General features: G+C 48.7%; 1 protein-coding gene across 9 annotated transcripts in view; it reads right to left on the bottom strand.

Annotated features, from left to right (window-relative positions):
• The window catches only part of LOC121875177 (ATP-binding cassette sub-family C member 3-like), a 309,143-nt gene that overhangs the window by 272,594 nt on the left and 15,959 nt on the right, over positions 1-20,590 (bottom strand). For all 9 annotated transcript variants that reach the window (XR_006090559.1, XM_042379616.1, XM_042379618.1 and 6 more), the window contains 2 exons: positions 19,935-20,072; positions 19,658-19,771 (listed from right to left, as the gene is read on the bottom strand). Coding sequence is in view for 8 of the 9 variants with exons in the window: in XM_042379616.1 (XP_042235550.1) it covers positions 19,658-19,771; positions 19,935-20,072 (252 nt within the window). In the remaining variant the exon portion in view is untranslated. The remainder of the gene's footprint in view (positions 1-19,657; positions 19,772-19,934; positions 20,073-20,590) is intronic.

Here is a 20,590-nt window from a genome sequence, read left to right on the forward strand (position 1 = left end):
ACCACAGAGTGAACATGGCCCGAAGAAACTACAGGAGACATCCCACGGAAACAAACAGACATCTCCTGCAAGTCATAGTTAAGGATACCAGGGAAGAGAAGGAAGAAATAAAAAACGTAAGCTGGCTCAAGTGGTGCTCCGAACTGAACGAGCACACCTCCCTTGGCAAGATGTGGGCCCAGATCCGAAGGGCATCTGGGAAGGCAACACCACCACCACCAACCCATCCCAACCCAGAAGAGGAAGCCGAGAGACTTGCAAAACTGTTCTCTGACCGAGCAGCAACGAAAAACCTCCCGAGACAGGCGGAGGAGACACAACGGCGTCTGCGACAGGTCAGACTGCAGATGATCGAAGAGGCCTGCAACAGTGAAGATGACACCGACAGACCTTTCAACCAGCAAGAACTCCAGAAGTCGCTAAAACGAAGCAAGGACACAGCACCAGGGGCCGACAGGATAACCTACTCCATGCTTTCTCATGCCGGTACAGCTGGACACGAGGCTCTGCTACAAGCCATCAATGCTTCGTGGACAGCACAAAGACTCCCACCGGAATGGAAGAAGGCAGATATACAGCCCATTCCGAAGCCCAGAGAACCAGACAAACCGAGGCCCATCTCCCTTCTCAGCTGCATAGCGAAGACGGGAGAAAGAATGGCTCTCAACCGACTCAAGTGGAAAGTAGGCAGCCCACACCCTCACATCTTTGCTTACACCGAGAACACCGGCACAGGCAACAACATCGCCGAGATACTCAGCACAGTGGACTACAAACCAGCTCTGGTGGTCTTCCTCGACCTGGAGAAGGCCTTCGAACTAGCAAATCCACTGGCCATTACAACGACGCTCGCTGAAAAAGGCGTCAAAGGAAGGTTGCTGGGGTGGATCCAGAACTACCTCACACAGAGAGAAGCACGAGTACGCTTTCAGGGAGCAACCTCAAGCTACAGGGTCCATGAAAACGGAACCCCACAAGGAGGCATCCTCAGTCCAATGCTGTTCAATGTCCTGATGGAAAATCTAGTCAAACTTCCTTTCAGACAAACAGCCAAGCTCCTATGCTATGCAGACGACTTACAGCTTATAGTAAGAGGATCAAACAGACTAGCCAACACGCAACACGCACTCCAACTTATAGAAGAGGAGTGCAACAGACTTGGACTCAAGATAAATCCAGCCAAGTCGAAAGCGATGGCCATCTGCACAGACACACCAGACAAGATGCTCTCCATACAAAACACGCCGGTAGTCTGGACCAACACCCACCAGTGTCTTGGAATCTGGTTTGACCAGAAACTCACCTTCAAGCCACAACTCGAGTATCTCAGGCACAGGACGAAGAGCAGACACAATATAATGAGGTCGCTCACCAGCACAACCGCAGGAGCAAACCTTCATGTGCTCAAAGCCTACTACACGGCCGCCATCAGATCGCTGGTAGATTACAGTGCTCCAGCACTCATTGGACTGAGAGAAGACCAAATAGCCAAGCTAGAAGTCATCCAAAATAATGCTCTCAGGACCATGCTCGGAGCACCCATGTGGACCAGAATTTGCAATTTGCAAATGGAAACCGAACTACCACCCCTGGCAGTACGAGTCAAGCAGGTGACAGCCGGTCTCCTCGCCAAAATCTGTAGATCAGATAAGCCCACAGTTGCCAAAATTCGAATCAGTGCCTCCCTCCACCTCGACCACAGAGTGCGAGGGGCCACCTGGTCGCACGAGGCAAGCGAGGTCATCCGACACCTGCAAGCAGAAACACTCGTCAAGAACAACCAAGACACACGAGACAATGGTTACGTTGTTCCTCCACCATGGAGCCCTCCACCAGCCACATTCAAAATTACCGACCTAGGCGATAGTAAAGCCAACCTCCAGAAGGAGGACCTCAAAAAAATACTCTCGAAGCCATAGCCACCGAGACACCGGCTGATGCAGCATCATACTTCACAGACGGCTCGGTGGACCCAAAACATCATAGATCCGGAGCGGCCTTCTACACCCAAGGTCAGACCCTCCGATGGAGACTTTCCAATGACTGCTCCACCCTACAAACAGAGCTGGTAGCAATCTCAAAGGCCCTACAACACGCTGCAACACAACACAACAAGTCCATCATAATTCACACGGACTCGAAATCGGCCATGCAGGCGCTGCAACACAGTCAACCAAGAGACAACGTCCACATCATTACCTCGATCCTCGCACAGCTACAGGAATTCCAAAGCCAAAACCGCCCAGTCGTCTTACACTGGATTCCCAGTCATGTAGGGATCGGAGGAAACGACGTGGCAGACGAAGCAGCCAAGGCAGCTACACGTTCTAGTAGCGTACACATCCAAGTTCCAGCAAGCGTGCAACAGATCAAGAATCACCTCAGAAAGACTAGCAAGCTCCACATCAAAAAGAGCTTCCTTCATGCATTCAACGCTGGTTCCCAATCAGCCAAATGGTACCTGGCGGCTACAAAAGGGGAACCACCTTTCGCTGACAAGAAAACTCCAAGACAAACCCAAGTCAGCCTTCATCGACTACGACTAGGGTACAAGTGCTCCTGGCAGATGATCGGAAATGACGTCATGGAATGCACCTACTGTCAGGAGCCAGCAGCCAACCCACTTGAACACTATCTCCTCGACTGCGAGGTCACACAAAGCCTCCGAAACAGAACTCAAATCTCCCAAGAAACACACACAACACCAGCGGCCACTCTAACCCGAAAGGCCCATACAGACCACATTCACCACCTACTCCGGGTCATCACACGATACCCACCACCCAGATAGCTTAGAAAGTATCCTCTCCCAGCAAGTGCGGACCCCAGTTCGGGGGGCGCGCCACTCCGAAACTGACCACGTCCAAGAGTGGGGGTTGGTGGTAAGCGTCCACTGATCGGGGGTCCGCTCACACTTGCAACCTGCAATCCTTCCAATCTGCAGGTGGGACCACCTCCAATCCCAATCCGGTCTGGTTGCTCCTGGAGCTCCAGCCGGAACCACCAAATGGGCCGCCTATAGGCAAAGGCCCGTGTCGGACTACGGTCCGACAATCTCAACAACAACAACAAGCCAGGGATTCAGCAAAATAAATAAACTCAGTTTATAGCAATTACCAAGCAACATGGTACTTCTACTAAGAAATATATTCAACGCATCCATAGCTTCAGGCTACTACCCAAAGAAATCCAAGACAGCAATTATCAGACTGATACCAAAACCGGGAAAAGCCCCCACAGCAGTAGAAAACTACAGACCAATCTCTCTTAGAAACACCGGGAAAAATTTTGGAAAAAATAATTAACCAACGATTAAGAACACACCTGGAACTGGAATACAAATACAACCCTAGACAACACGGATTCAGGAAACACAGAGGAACAAACACAGCCATAGCCCTTATATACGAAAGTATTGCAAACGCAATGCATAATAAAGAACAGTGCAACATAGTTTTAAGGGATGTGGCAAAAGCGTTCGATAAGGTCTGGTACTTGGGACTTAAATATAAAATAACCAATCAAGAACTCCCTAACAACTTCACTTCTCTACTGTGTAATTTCTTGGACAATAGAGAAGCACACATTATAATAGGCAATCACAAAGGCCCAAGCTTCAGACTTTATAGTGGAGTACCACAAGGAAGTAATTTATTCCCAACTCTTTACACAATTTATACTTCAGACATGCCGCCACCAATTCACGGTGAATACATCGCATATGCTGATGATGTCACCCAGACCATCCGCCATCCAGGCAAGGCCAAACAGATGATGGCATTAAAAACAGCTCGCGCCATAATACAAATAAATAATTACGAGAAGAAATGGAAAATAAAAACTAATACACAGAAACTAAAGATCATACACATTTCAAGGATAAACCCAACACCAATCACAGTAAACAACGAAGAAATACATTACTCAAACGAAGGAAAAATACTGGGGCTAACAATAACAAGAACCGGAATAAAGAAACACATAACAGAGCGCAATAGAATAGCCCAAATACAGCTTACCAAATTAAGAAGATTCGGCAAAATGGAAGAGAAAATACAACTACACCTATTTAAAGCACTTGTCCGTCCCCATCTTGAATACCTGCCAATACCATTAAACACGATCAGCCTTACCAACCAATTAAAACTTCAGGCAACACAGAACAAAGCCATCCGCAGAGCCTCCAAACAACGTCCCCCATACACAACCAAAATTAAAGAGCTTCACGAAAAATCCAATATTTTACCACTGAACATAAGAACATACAGCCAAGCACAGGCAGTATGGTACAAACTAGAGGTAATGGAAGACGAATTATACCATCGACTAAAAACAGAGGACACCAGAAGATCAAACAGATGGTGGCCAAAAAGCCTTCTCCATAACCCTCAAGAGCCAGAACTTTTGTACACTAAATAGTACACAAAAGATGAGAGTATTCTACTAGTTACACAAGGACCTAGCAGACCTCTCCAACTTACACAATTATACACCACAGCATAAATAACTCCTTGACGCCAATAAGATAAAAGATGAGTTTTTTCTACTAGTTACACAAGGACCTAGTAGACCTCTCCAACTAACACAATAACAAACACCCCCTTGCTAGCTAGCTTAGCCTCCTCCCCCTCCTGTTCCCTTGAGCTCAGGCGACCTCTTAGTGCGGCCTTCACCACAGCCAATCAAATCGTCTCTGCTAGGTGGATAGCCCACCTGCTCTTATTCTCTACTACTTTACTTCCCGTTTCATAACTTTCCTTCTACCTTACCTCTTCTCTCCCTTCCCATGGCAAGCCATTGCCATTTTATCTCCATTATCATCATCATCATCATCATCATCAGGGAGACCATTCTACACTCGGCTACTGGACCAGCAACATCTCTCACAGCTCCTCACCACTCAGCTTCCTCAGAAACCTCCTCGCCCTACGGGACCTCTGAGCAAGTTTCTCCTCACCTAGTCACTCCTAAGCACTGAGCTGTACAACAATATATATATACAGAAAGCGCATTGTGAGTTTCTATCCTACCTCATTCCTGAGTGTGAGATATCTACATGTACGTACGTTTGTGTGCCCATACAAAGAGAATTGACAACTGGCCACATACAGTACGCTACAATTGGTGACCCCTGGAGCCGTGAATACCACACTCCTTTCTGCTGCCTTACTACTGGAGCTGAGAAGATCGTCCTGCCTGCTGCCAGCCTAGGCCAACCGCCTTACCTGCACCACTCGCTATCCCACTACTCCACAGCGACACCATCTCACGACCGCAAGGTTTATAACGCATTAGTCTGTTCTCCCCACTGGCGGTGTGAGTGACCCACATCACAGCTGGAGAGCAACTATTGTGCGATATTCCAAACGTGGTTTGAGCTCTTTTGCCTATTCTCCTCTTTTTCTTTTGTTTTTTTAGTTCTGGCCTAAGGACCTGCACCCTAAAAAGTGTATTCGTCCCAAAGTCCCCCCTGCAACTGTTCACCTCCCTCCCAGGAGATTGTGAACACGGAAGTTGGTCGGAACAAGCACCCATCCCTCATCCTTCCCTAACAGGTGTGACATACTCCCGCAAGAATGGACGGACGGATCTCTCTACCGACCTTCAACCACAACGTAGAGGACTGGTTAATTCATGTGGAAGCAACCCTCATCGGCTCTACAGCTACAGACGAGCAAAAGTACGGCGCCCTGCTCTGTTCCTTGCACACTGAAGTCGCCACACAAGTCTCACAGACCATCTCCAACCCTCCAACGAACAACAAATTCGCCACTCTGCGGGATGCCTTAAAAACGCATTTCCAACGGACCCGCCCGTGTCTCTTACAGAACCTATCTTCTATCTCCCTTGGAAACTCAACTCCGGGATTTCTCTGGGAGGAGATGTGCAGGTTGAACTCCCGGCACACAGACAGACTTCCTGACTCTATCCTGCGCCAGCTTCACGCACAAAAGCTACCCACACAAGTACGAAACATCCTGTCCGCAGTAGATTACTCTACGGCACCAGAACTGTATGCAACTGCGGCAGACAGAATTTTCAACGAGTGCGATTCTGAGCGCCTTGCCGCCACCGACAACCCCACGACCACCTACCACCGAACTTGTAAGCCGGGTCAACACCCCTCAGCCGAGCAATACCTCACAAGACATCAGGGACCTGTTGCAAACTTTGAACCGCAGGATGGACACCATTGAACAGTTCTGCTCCTCCATACCCGCTGCTGTGCCAGTTCCTGACTCACGCACCACGCCCTACAAGTCCCGACGCACAGCAGCCAGCCTCCAGCACAACAAATATACCCTCTGCTGGTATCACCGGACTTTCGGCCGCAATGCTCAAACCTGTGAGCCCCACTGCACCTATTCGGGAAACGGCAACACCGGAGGCTGGTAGACGCCTCAGCCCCCGTCCCTTCAGGCGTCTCATTACTGCACGTCACCGACCGCACCTCCGGCAAGAAGTTCCTCATCGACACAGGTTCATCAGTCAGCCTCATCCCTCCCTCACTACAAGACAAGTCAAAGCAACCCTCGTATGACCTGTTCGCTGCCAACGGTACCCCCATCGCCTCCTACGGCGTATGCACCCTCGCCTTAGACCTCGGTCTGCCCAAGACTCTGCGTTGGTTATTCGTGATAGCAGACGTGTCTCAACCCATCCTTGGTTTCGACTTCCTCACCTTCCACAAGCTCGGCGTCAAACCAAGTCATCTATGCCTCATCCATGAGCCTACAGCACGCAAGATCCAGGGTTCTCGTGCCAGACACACCGACACTATCACCTGTCTTGCGCCTTCCAACGAGTTCTCCTCCCTGCTCGACGAATTCAAGGAACTTTTCTCACCCCGAGTCTCCCTACCCCCACCACCTACATCTTCACCTGCATCGACCGTTTCACCAGGTGGACAGAAGCAATTCCCATGCCCAACGCTACAGCAGAGACTACTGTCCGCGCCTTCATGTCCGTTTGGGTTTCCCGTTTTGGCCTCCCCGCAACCGTAATCACTGACCGAGGAGTACAGTTTGAGTCACAACTCTGGCAGCACCTCCTACAGTTCCTCGGCACGTCTAGACAACGCACTACAGCATACCACCCTCAAGCCAACGGCATGGTAGAACGTTTTCACCGGCAGCTGAAGGACGCACTCAAGGCACAGCACGACCCTTACAGCTGGACTGATGCGCTTCCCTTCGTGCTCCTCGGCATCCGTGCGTCACACAAGGAGGATATGGACTGTAGCCCAGCAGATCTGACACTAGGCGAGCCCCTTCGGCTACCCGGGGATTTCTCACTCCCTCCTGATCCCAACCAAACCACTCCAGCCGTTCGTCACGACTTACTCCAAAAGCTACGACAAGCAGTTTCTGCATTCAGAGCTACTGCTCCACGCCAGCCTCCTCGGCGCCCTGAACACATCCCTCCTGCACTACTCACAGCCGAGTATGTTTTCGTCAGGCATGATGCTCACCGCAACCCATTACAACGCCCCTACGATGGACCCTTCCAGGTGGTTACCCGTTCAGCAAAGTTCCTGACGATTATCCGGAATGGCAGACATGACACCGTCAGCATAGACCGAGTCAAACCGGCCACCTTACCCGTTGGGCCCCCAGCCCAGCAGCACCACCAACAAACTACGCCTGCACCAGTCTACCCGCAGTTACCACCGGCAGCAACACCACGCCCACGACATTTCTGGGCACCCCCTTTTCACCCTGAGATACCCCCTGTTCCTGTCGTGAACCCTGCTGCTGTTGTAGATCCTGCTCCTATCATAGACCTTCCTCCTGTCATAGAACCTGCACCTGTAATGAACCCTCCTCCTATCATAGATCCTCCCGTCATAGACCCTCCTCCTGTCATATAACCTGCACCTGTAATGAACCCTCCTCCTGTCATAGAACCTGCACCTGTCATAGAACCTGCACCTGTCATAGAACCTGCTCCTGCCATGGACCCTCCTCCTGACGCAGCCCCTGCAGCAACAGGAGCACAACAACCATTGCTTGTACAACCTCCTCTAATCCCAAACCCTCTTTCTCCCCCTAATTCTCCCACAGGTTTTGTGTCACTAGACGGAGTTATTACACGTAGCGGACGAGTCGTACGTACACCTGCCCGGTATGTTTTATGTGTGGGACACAACCCGGACAACATCCAGCCTCCCGCCGCGCCGGGAGGGGAGGGGGAGTATTGTAGTGGCTCCTCTCCCCTACAATTCCCAACGTTCTAGTAGCGTACACATTCAAGTTCGAGCAAGCGTGCAACAGATCAAGAATTACCTCAGAAAGACTAGCAAGCTCCACATCAAAAAGAGCTTCCTTCACGCATTCAACGCTGGTTCCCAATCAGCCAAATGGTACCTGGCGGCTACAAAAGGGGAACCACCTTTCGCTGACAAGAAAACTCCAAGACAAACCCAAGTCAGCCTTCATCGACTACGACTAGGGTACAAGTGCTCCTGGCAGATGATCGGAAATGACGTCATGGAATGCACCTACTGTCAGGAGCCAGCAGCCAACCCACTTGAACACTATCTCCTCGACTGCGAGGTCACACAAAGCCTCCGAAACAGAACTCAAATCTCCCAAGAAACACACACAACACCAGCGGCCACTCTAACCCGAAAGGCCCAAACAGACCACATTCACCACCTACTCCGGGTCATCACACGATACCCACCACCCAGATAGCTTAGAAAGTATCCTCTCCCAGCAAGTGCGGACCCCAGTTCGGGGGGCGCGCCACTCCGAAACTGACCACGTCCAAGAGTGGGGGTTGGTGGTACGCGTCCACTGATCGGGGGTCCCCTCACACTTGCAACCTGCAGTATCCTTCCAATCTGCAGGTGGGACCACCTCCAATCCCAATCCGGTCTGGCTGCTCCTGGAGTTCCAGCCGGAACCACCAAACGGGCCGCCTATAGGCAAAGGCCCGTGTCGGACTACGGTCCGACAATCTCAACAACAACAACAGCCAGGGAGACCATTCTACACTTGGCTACTGGACCAGCAACATCTCTCACAGCTCCTCACCACTCAGCTCCCCCAGAAACCTCCTCGCCCTACGGGACCTCTGAGCAAGTTTCTCCTCACCTAGTCACTCCTAAGCACTGCGCTGTACAACAATATATATACAGAAAGCGCATTGTGAGTTTCTATCCTACCTCATTCCTGAGTGTGAGATATCTACATGTACGTACGTTTGTGTGCCCATACAAAGAGAATTAACAACTGGCCACATACAGTACGCTACAGACTCAATACTCACTTACCTACCCAATGTTACTAACAATAAGGACAGTTAAAGCATTCAAAATCACTCACATAGGATCTTGTATGCTTTAACTGTAATCAAACATATCTAAGTTGACTCAAAACAAGGGTGTTCTCTCTCACATTCAAATTCATCTTATAGAGAGGTTGGTTTCAGTAAGTCAGAGAAAATGGGATAACGGAGGACTGAGGCATCTAGAAGTGATGAGAAAACGGACTCCTCAGATGGAGGACTCAAACGAAAGCAGAGTTACATGTTTTGTGGGCTATTGAGCATAATATGAATCGGCTAATTTTACGTGAACTGACGTGTATGACTGTGGTCATTACAATCAAGTGTGTTATTTAAAGAGCTCCAGACATTAATTGATGATTGTCACACAAGCTCATTGCCCAAACTTACGATGGTGCAGTTGGTGTTATGCATACCAACTGAACTTGAATTTGGAAAGGGCAACATCAGAGAATACTAAAGATCGATTATTTTTCAATAGCTTGTCAGGAATACCAGCATTTTTTCTAAGTCTCCACAAAGAATGGCTGCACTGGAGAATGTTGCTGGCCATTGAATTCCAAGGCCGTCTGCAACACATATGAATTTCAAGAGCAGTTGGTTTCAAAAGAATTGTGAATGATCCTGAATTCGAATTTTGGTTGGAATTTTCTCCAAAGTAATGCCTCATGTTGACATCATGTTCTCTAGGCTTCATTCTAGAAAAATGACGCAGCAAAGTTCAGAAGTTAAGAGATGAATGTGATGTCATAGTGCCTCCTGAGCAGAAGAGAAGAAAATTTAATACAGATAGATCAGCTGTTGCCAAAGGAGGTCTGTGACATAATTTTGCTGCAGTGCAGAGAGATTCAGCTTTACTAATCATTTGGAAGCAAGCAAGTTATTATTAGTGAATAATTTTCCAGTGTAGTATGCAAAAAATTTCCCAAGTAATGAACTTGCACAAGCAGTTGCAGTCTACCCATTGCTTGAAAAAGACAAATTGAGAACTGAACTTACTGTACTGTACACAAGAGAAGATTTGTATAAATCAAAATGTCTCAGACTTGGAGATGATGAACGACAATCATCTACAGTCAACATTTTCAGACACCGTCAAGTTGCTGAAAATTTTAATAACAACTCTAATGACAACGGCAGAAGCAAAAAGGTGCTTATCAATTTTGAAGATAATTAAAACTTTTTTTGCACAGTACCATGGTGAATGACAGACTGTCTGCTTTAGCAATGATATCCATTGAAAATCAAATGATAACAGAAATGAAAGATTTTAACAAAAAAGTAATAAACCATTTTGCTACATCAAAGAGCTGAGGCACCAATTTTATTTTCAAGTAATACTACGCTCACCACCTTAGCCATCCCTACTGCCACCACTACCATCCCCACCATCCCTACTGCCACCACTACCATCCCCACCATCCCTACTGCCACCACTACCATCCCCACCATCCCTACTACCACCACTACCATCCCTTCTACCACCATCACTACTACCTTGCCCTGGAAATCCACGGACATCAACTCATACCTGAGGTACGACAAATTTGTGTACCCTACTGTTGTATGAAGCTTGCAGTCCCTCCGTTTTATTTTACCACGAGCCGCCACTGGCTGTGCTACCAAAAGCATTGCATTCCATCAGATCACTTCTGTCAACATCCACAAATACTACACCTCATGAACATTTCTTTGGATTCCAGAGACTTCGTCTCATGGTAATTCTCTACCTTCATGGCTAACAACCCCTGGTCCGGTACTGCTTCGAAGATACGTCAGGTCTAGCAAAAGTATTCATCTCGTTGAACTGACCGATGTTAACACTACTAGCCCACCCAGGCACAGCTCATCGACCCACAATGAGGCTTATGGGGCAAAACAATAAAGAGTAAAAAGAAATTAAAAATAGAAAAGAAGCCATTTTTTCTAAAAAAAAAAAAAAGTTTTTGTAAAAAGTCCAGAATGAAACGTCTAGCTTTATACCTAGGTATGGAAATGCCTAGCATGAACTCGCCATGCCAACATACAGGCAATTAAAACATCTAATAATTACTTAAATACATAATATTAGGAGAGCACGTCACTATCTGGCATTTAATTGTAATTGTCAAAACCCCCTCCCACACCCTCCATCACATACATCACTACCCTCATCTCTTGCCCTAGAGCAGAGGTCACCAAACTACGGCCCGCGGGCCGGATCCCAAGTCCTTCCCCGGCTCGTGGTAGCTCAAAACTACGCTCTGACGTTACCAGAGCTTTCGTTCTGGCTTGCAAGTATTGAACAGAATGATTATGCGGCCCACGCTCGTCATTCTTTCAGTTATCCGGCCCACTGTGAAAAAAGTTTGGTGACCCCTGCCCTAGAGCGACCTGTAAACAATTGTCAGCTCTCAAGGGATGGAGATGGGTGGGATGTTGATGTCGCATTCTGGACTTTATCACAAAAAAATGGTTTTTAGAAAAAAAACGGCTTTTTGTTCATTCCAGAATGCGAAGTCTACCTTTGATTACCCGAGCAGGAAGTGGAGAGGAAGGTGACATTGCATATAAGGCTCTGCTAGCTTAGGCCCAGATTATAATTATAAACTTTTTGGGCCCACTGTTGTTTGTTTGTTTCATAAATGACATGCCTAACGGTGTACACTCCACCATGCAAATGTTTGCCGATGACACCAAGTTATATTGGGAAATCAAGAACCAAGCGGACTGTGAAGAGCTGCGGAAGGACCTCTGTGGGCTCCAGGAATGGTCGAAGAAATGGCTGCTGAGATTCAATGTCACGAAGTGTAAGAGGATGCACCTGGGGCATACCAACGGTAAGGAGGTGTATAATATGTCCCAACGGTATGTAGAAACTGCACTATTTGAGACTGAATGTGAGAAGGACCTAGGTGTGTATGTTGACAATGAGCTGAAGTTCTTGGGCCATTGCAAGAAGAAGGTAAAACAGGCAAATAAATTATTGGGTCTTATAAGAACGTCGTTCAGATATCTAGACGGTCCGTCCCTCGTAACGATCTTCAAGAGTGAAGTGCTTCCCCATCTGGAGTACTGTCATCCCGTCTGGTCCCCAAGATATGCTAGGGACTGTCAGTTGGTTGAAAATGTTCAAAGGAGGGCCAACAGACTGGTGCTTGCACTTCTGCACCTCAGCTACCCTGAGAGATTGGAGCGCCTGAACTTGCCTAGCTTATACTACAGACGGGCAAGGGGTGACCTAATAGAGGTGTATAAGCATCTCAAGAGGCACTACTCAGTCGAGTGTCCTTACTTGGAGCTGGAGGACGCCTGCCCCACAAGGATCACAGCTCAAGATTGAAGAAGCCGCAAGTCCAGAAAACTGTGAGGGCAAACTTTTTCGGGGTGAGAGTTGTAAACTCTTGGAACAATCTACCAGAAAGTGTTGTGATGGCACCAAGTGTGAACTCTTTCAAGACAAGATTTGACCCAACACTGGAGCAGGTTCAGGTACATTCAGGAGCCGGTGCATGCCCAGTACTTGCCAACAGTGCATAACAGAGACATGACCGATCGCCCAAGTGGCGAACGAGTCGATCATTTGGTGAAGAGGATAAAAGAAAAGGAAAAGTAACAGAGACGTGACCAATCGCCCAAGCGGCTAACGAGCCGATCAGTGGTGAAGAGGATAAAATTAAGTAAAAGTAAAAAGTAAACTATCAAAACAATGTTGAAGCTATGTTGAATAACTATAAAAACATGGGTTGCAATGAGTGTAAAAGTGCATTTCTTACATTCCCATCTTGAGTATATTCCGGAAAACTCAGGTCGTTTAAATGAAGAGCAAGGTGAAAGATTTCACCAGAACATTAAGGAAATGGAAAATAGGTATCAAGGAAGGTGGAATGTGAACATGATGGCAGACTACTGCTGGATGCTGAAGAGAGACTGTGCCAGTGAAAATATTGCCAGAAAATCGAAAAAAAGAAAGTTTCAACCATCCTAGATGCCCAATATTATGTTCATACATAGTCATATATATCATTTCTTTCTGTATTTGCAGACACTTGGCCTTAATCACAATAATCTTTAGTTAACTTTGAGTCCTACTGAATTGTCTTATTTGTATTATCTTGTCATATTTGTATGCTGTATTTGTAATAAAGTGTAACGTGATAGATCGAACAAAGTTTATTTTTTAAATCCTTGATAAAAAACGAATTAGAATTATGTCTCAGTTTTAAAGCATCAATCAACTTTCCTTTAAATACAGACCAGTGACTCGAGCTGAATCAGTGGAACAGAGCCTACCTTTGGTTCAAACAACGCCAGCTTCGAGATCTACTTAAGTACCAAAGCCGCCTGAACACTATGAATCATAATTTTTCCAGGCGGGAAGAATGATGCAGTTTTCTTTATTATGAACATTCATTTTATGTTCCATTTTATGTTATTTTTGTATTGTAATAGTTTCCTTATTGTGATATGTCCCATAATGTGTATGACCTTAAATCATGTTCTACCTCTGTTGCTGTCGAAGATGTTCAACAGCTGTCTGGCAGCCACAGGACAGCCAGTATACTGTAACTTGAGTGTCGGTTCTATTCCAGAATCTTTACAGAATAAACGTATCGCTCGCCACCCAGCTTTCCTTTCTCCCGGCCTCCGTACACTTATGTTACTTTCAGATGTATTGTGAAAGTAGATTAAAGCTTGTTTAATGGGCAAACAAGTTTTACTTCATCCCACATCAGGGCATGAAGTGCAGAGTGGTGGAAAGGGTGAGAAGAGATTCTTCAAGATGGTTCCTACCAATGAAAAGGATATGAAAAGAGAGGATAATAAAGAAGGTAGTACAGTATATAGATATGGTATAGTCAAGTTGAACTTGAAATAAATTACCAGCCAAACATGTTTGGAATTGTTGGAAGCAGTAATGTATATAGATTAAGAAAATTATATGCCTCAATTTGCCTCCGCAGGGCAAAAAAAGTTATCTGCAATAGAATAGAGGGGGTCTAAGATAAAAAGAGCCCTAAATCCGAACATGTCGAAAATTATAAAACTATACTAATCATCAATTTATTTCTGTGTTTCAGGACTGTGAGATTGTGAGATGGATTACCATCGTACGATATGTTTTCCCATGTGTGGAGGCGGGAGTTTGTCTGTGGCAGCTCCGGGTTGCCAGTCACTGTCTGACGCTGCAAGAGTAAACTCTGCAAAGAACCTGGTCTATTATTCAAACCTCTCACATGGCCTAGTGAGTAGATGCCAGGGCCCGACACGCCATAACAGCCCTGACAAAGATGCCAACATGGCCCCTACACGTCCACGATTCTCGACACCCTCAAGGGGACGCTAGGGCATCTCTACACTCTACACCAGCGGGGAACACCACTTGCACCGACCAGCAGACCATCAGTGCACTGATGGCTCAGATGGCATGTTCTAGCTACTGGCGGCCACGGTCATGCCCCTACGCCGGTCATGAAGCTCTCAGCAGCGGTCGCTCCAGAGAAGTGCGAGGCAGAAATGCCAGCAGCAGCGTTTAGGATGTGGAGGTGGTCCATGGAGTCGTGGGTGATGTTGAACAGATGGTCACAACTGGTGGACACACTCCACATTGCCTGAACTGCATCCCTGCACTCCAAAAGGTGATTGACTCGAGATATCCCAGCGATCAGTGGGAGCAGCTCTCACCCAAGGAAGCCCTGGATGCCATCAGTGGAGTGGTTCGTCAATCGTCAAACCAAGCAGTGAAAAGGAACGAGTTTTTCAACAGCAAACAAGGTGAAGAGGAGCCCATGGAAAGGTACTTTCAACGATGCTTCGCAGAGGCAGTGGAGTGTAAATTTAAAAGTCCCACCTGTGATAGCAACCTCTCTGAGTACATGCTATTATGTAAAGTTATGGTGGGCCTGAGTGACTCAGGGTTGAAAAGGGAAATTTTCCAGGGGTACTCCAGTTATAATAGAGTTGAAGTGCTTAGAAACAAATGTATGTTATTTGAGGCAGCAGTGAGAGATGCTGGTGTATTGTGTCGTACGTCTGGCCAGGCAGTGGCGGGAACAGCTACGGAGGCAGCGGCGGTTGGTGGTGACATCACGGGTCAGAATGAGGTAGCTGCCACCCGACCTGGGCACCCCAGTCGTGCGCACTGTGGGAACTGCGGCGTGACACATGCCTCAGGCAAAAGCAACTGCCCTGCAAGTGGAGCCACATGTCGCAATTGCTCTAAGGTTGGTCATTTCAAAAGGTGTTGTAGGAGTAAGTCAGTCCTAAGTGCTTCTGTGGATGTGTCAGGTGCTGTCACAGTGGCAACAGCCCAGCTATCCCACCACCCCAGGTTACAAGTGTTCGTGACCCAGGCTGGGGTCAATTCCCCCGCCACCCCTGTGCTGGCTGTGGCTGACACGGGTGCTATGGTGTGTGTGTGGCAGGGCCATCCCTGCTCCAGGACATCAGTTTGTGTCCTGGGCAACTTTGGGCCCGTAATGGCCTGAAGGAGGTGGCGAACAAACAGCTCAAGTGTCTGGGGTCCGCCCCCTGGCGCCTCAGTGTGGACGAGGGGTCCACCGTCCAGGAGGTCTACTTCGTGCAAACAGCCAAGGCCTTCTACCTGTCATTGGAGGCATGCAAGTGCCTCAAGTTGGTGCCTGTCGACTTCCCACTCCATAGGCGTGCTGTGGCTGCCGTGGGCGATGGAGGGGAGCGGCACACTGCCGACAACCTACCTCCGAACCATGGACCTGAGAGCAGTCATGTCCCTCCTAGGCCAGTTGAGAGGCCCTTGCCTCCTTTGGAGGAGAATGTGGCCAGGCTGGAGGCATGGCTGCTCATGCACTTTTCATCCACCGCATTCAACACCAGCAGGTCCCCACTGCCAGGCATGACTGGTCCCCCTCACCATATCCACCTGACGCCCGGCACGACCCCCTACGCCTGTCACACACCTTCTCCCATTCCGAAACACTGGGAAGCGGGGGTGAAGGCCCAGTTGGAGGAGGACGTCAGGAGAGGCGTCACCCAGCCAGTGCCTGTTGGTGAGGCTACGGAGTGGTGCGCCAGGATGGTCGTGGTGACCAAGAAAAACGGTCAGCCCAGGCGCACTGTGGACTTCCAACGCCTCAATGCAAGCTGTCTGAGGGAGATGCACTACACACCTGCACCATTCGACATGGTGTCCGGGGTGCTAGTGCACTCATTCAAAACCGTCGCTGATGCCTTCTGGGGATTTCATCAGGTGGAGTTGGAGGAGCAGAGTAGACGCCTGACCACATTCATCACGCCGTGGGGCCGTTTTCGATACTACAGGACGCCCATGGGACAATGTTCAGCGTCAGATGCCTACACCAAGAGGTTTGACGACGCTATTCAGGATGTGCCCCGCAAGTACAAGTGTGTAGATGACACTCTCCTCTATGACTCCAGTGTGAAGGGGGCGTTCTGGCACACCTACGATTTTCCGGAGACCTACTCTCGCACAGGTATCACACTGAAACCAGAAAAGTTCTTGTTCTGCAGGAGAGAAGCCCAGTTTGTGGGTTACCTCCTGGGGTGGGACCTCTACCAGCCCACTGCCCAACGTCTGTCAGCCATCAAGGACTTCCCCATGCTTGATCAGCCATCAATCACTGACATCAGGTCCTGGCATGGCCTGGTTAACCAGTTGACTCCCTTCCTTGCCACTGCACTTGTGATGGAGCCCTTCCTGAGCTCCTCAAGAAGCCAGTGGGCAAGTGGGTGTATTGGGACGACCAGCTGCGGCTCAAGTTTCGCTAGGTCCAGGACACCATCTGTCAGCTGGCCAGGGACGGCTTGGTGTACTAAGACAAATCCAGGCCTACGGCAGCTGTCACGGATTGGTGCCTCGCCAGAGAAGCCCTTCTGCTGCAAGGGAGGGTGGCGGTTGGCTCTGTGCAGTAGCCGGCATCTGAGCATGGCCAAGGCTGGCTAAGATGCAGTAGAAAGGGAGGCCCTGGCGGTGGTATGGTGCCTGCACAAGGCCAGGCTGTTCCTCCTTGGCTGCCCGAACCTCATTCTGGTGACGGACCACCGCCCCTTAGTTGGCTTGCTAGGCGACAGAGCCCTCACGGATGTGGCAAATCCACGCCTGTTCAGGCTCAAGGAGAAGACCCTGCAGTTCCGGTTCATGGTCAAATACTTGCCAGGAAAGAGGAACTGTGCAGCTGACGCCCTATCCCGCTTCCCCTCCCTCAGGGCGGCGCCCGACACGGAGGATGTGGACCAAGAGAAGGACCTGGGCACTGCAGTGTGTGCGGTCACAATCGCAGCACTGGATCAGGATGGATGCATCACTATGGACAAAGGCACCGTGTGCAAAGCGGCTGCGGACGACCCAGTATACCAGATTCTAGTGTCGAGGGTGCTGGCGGGCGACTGGCGCCCCCACAAATCACAGGAGGTGGTCTGTCTGCGTCCGTACTTCTTGGTGAGGGACAGGTTGGCTGTGGTCAGGGGTTTGGTCACCTACACCTTTGACCAGGCCTACTTGCGCCTTGTCATCCCCGACTCCCTCCGCCACCGGGTCGCCGTTAACCTGCACGTGGGGCACCAGGGCCTCGACTCCATGCTCAGGCGGACCCGGCAGTCTGTCTATTGGCCTGGCATGGAGGGTGACCTGCAGTATCATCGGTCCCGATGTGCTGCTTGCGAGACCCACGCCCCTTCCCAGCCTCCAGAGTCGTTGGTCTTGACCCCAGTGCCAGACTATCCCTTTCAACAAGTGGTGGCCGATTTGTTCCACCTGCAGGGCCACACGTACCTGGCATATGCTGACCGACTGAAAGGTTGGCTGGAGATCGTCCACTTCCTCAACACGGGCACCTCTGGGAAGATCATCACCCGTCTGCAGGGTTACTTCACGAGGTGTGGGGCTCCTGAGCAGATCCCCACGGATGGAGGTACCAACCTTGACAGAGGTGAGATGACAGATTTCCTCAAGTCATAGGGGGTGGAGGTGCGGCTCTCATCGGCCCACTTCCCCCAGTCCAATGGCAGGGCAGAGGCTGAGGTCAAGGCCGCCAAGAGGCTCCTCAGGGATAACACTGGGCCCGGGGGTAGCCTGAACTGTGATAGGACATCCCAGGCCCTCCTCCAGTATCTGAACACTCCTCTGTGGGGGGGTGAACAAGTCACCTGCCAACTTGCCACCGGCCACCAGCTCTTTGACGGCGTTCCCATGGCCAGACAGCACTATAAGGTGGACCAGCACTGGCGGCGGGCACTTCGTATGATGGAGGTGTGGTTGGCTGAAACCCAAGACGGGATCCTTCTGTCGCATGGGGAGGTGTTCCGCCAGCTGGCTCCCCTAGCTGTGGGCATGCAGGTGCGTGTACAGGAAGCCACTACCAAGCTCTGGGACAGGACTGGCATAGTGGTGGAAGCCCGCCCACACAGGCAGTATGCCGTCAGGTTGACTGGCAGTGGCAGGGTGTCCATCCGCAACAGACGCCACCTGCGATGCGGCACCACCCCTGTGCCTACCACTCCTGTGTTGCATCACGCTATGCCTCCTGCGGTGCCCTCCGTACCTGCGCCCTCGCTCGCACCCCTGACCCCTCCCCAGTTGGGCTTGGCCAGGCCCGGGAGAGGCTGCAGGCCCCCGGGTTGGTTGGCTGACTACGTGGTGTAGTGTATGTGGCGTAAAATTAGTTTAGATTGTTTTGTGTGTGTGTCTTTGTTTGACTGTTTTTTCTTGCATTATTGTTTTTTATGACTGCATTGTTTTCCTTTCGTTAGTTCTAATGTGCATTGTCATTTCCCTTTAACTTAGGGGGAGATGTGAGATTGAATACCATTATATGATATGTTTTCCCATGTGTGGTGGCGGGAGTTTGTCTGTGGCAGCGCCGGGTTGCCAGTCACTGTCTGACGCTGCAAGAGTAAAGTCTGCAAAGAACCTGGTCTATTATTCAAACCTCTCACAAGGACATTGTGCAATGAGTGACATGGAAGCTGTCACTAAGTCACCTTTATTAGCATCAAGGGCTCATTTTGTCTTAAGTCCCCCTCTATTCAAATGCAGATGACTATTTTTGATCAAATGAGGCAAATTGAGGCACATGATTTTTTTAATCTACATAAATTTTCACTTCCAATGCTACAAAAATTTTTTTGAGGGTAATTTATATCGGTTTGACACCCTTTTGGGCAGACTGGGTAATAGGAGAAAACTAGAGCGTGGGTGGGAAAGAAGAGAAGGAAGACAAAATAGATGCGAAATAAGTAGTAGGAGGTGGCTCTTCTATCAAGCCACCCCCCTTCCTGGGTCGAGTTCTTCAGAGCAGTCAGTTGCAACAGGTAGGAATACAGAACAAAATGTATCATAAGACAATGACAACCAGGTGTCAGAAATAACTAGAGTTTCCACTTGGTTTACCTTGTTGAGCAGGTGAGAGTTAGGAGGATTATCAGCAAAGCTGTTTAGAGACAACAACAAAACAGCAGCAATGTACTGAACCAGGAATGCTATTGTCATCTCCAGTGGGCCATCCTGTAAAATATAATGTACAGTTTTGTGTCTCTTACTCAAGTATGTTATGATCAATCCAAAATTTCCCTTTATTAATGATTTAAAACTTTTCTTTTTCTAATTTCTGTGTCACATGGTAGAACAAAATCAGAATACAGTACACTACATGTATTATACAACTTACATTATAAACAGTGGATGAAAGTGATGACTTAAGTTGAGGAACACCACACAACACCATAGTGAGCCAGAACAACCAGATCAGACCATTGCTTCTCTCCCCACACCGACGACCAAACAATACCAAAAATACTTGCAAACACTGAAATGTAACACAACTTTATAATATAATATAAAGGTTCTATTGTGACGGATGCTTACTGATGTTCTTGAAAAATACAATATGTATCATTGTATTCTAGATAGAGAATATTACAGCCCAGTATTTTATTATTATTTTCAAATTTGTAGTTAAATTTGGCATTATAGTTGTCTAGTGTCGTATCTGAATTGTTGTTAGTTCAGAAGGTCTTAGGATTAACAACACTTCAGATATGACACCATAGGGCAGATCTCATTGAGACATTTAAGATCATGAAAGATATGGAAAACATTAAACAGGACCAAGTTATAATGCAGAACAAACATAAGGAAATATTTCTTCACACAGGTGGTAGAGCTATGGAATGGTCTACCGCCTCAAGCTGTTAAATCGAGAACAGTACTGGGCTTCAAAATAGCCCTAGACAAACTATCAAGAACAATGGAGGGATCCTACAGAAGCCACTGACCTCCTTCCATCAGTATGACCGCCTCTAGTGGGTGGCCATTAGGTAAATG

Source organism: Homarus americanus, unplaced genomic scaffold, assembly GCF_018991925.1.
Source record: "Homarus americanus isolate GMGI-L3 unplaced genomic scaffold, GMGI_Hamer_2.0 scaffold36970, whole genome shotgun sequence".
In the NCBI taxonomy this organism is placed as follows: Eukaryota; Metazoa; Arthropoda; class Malacostraca; order Decapoda; family Nephropidae; genus Homarus; species Homarus americanus.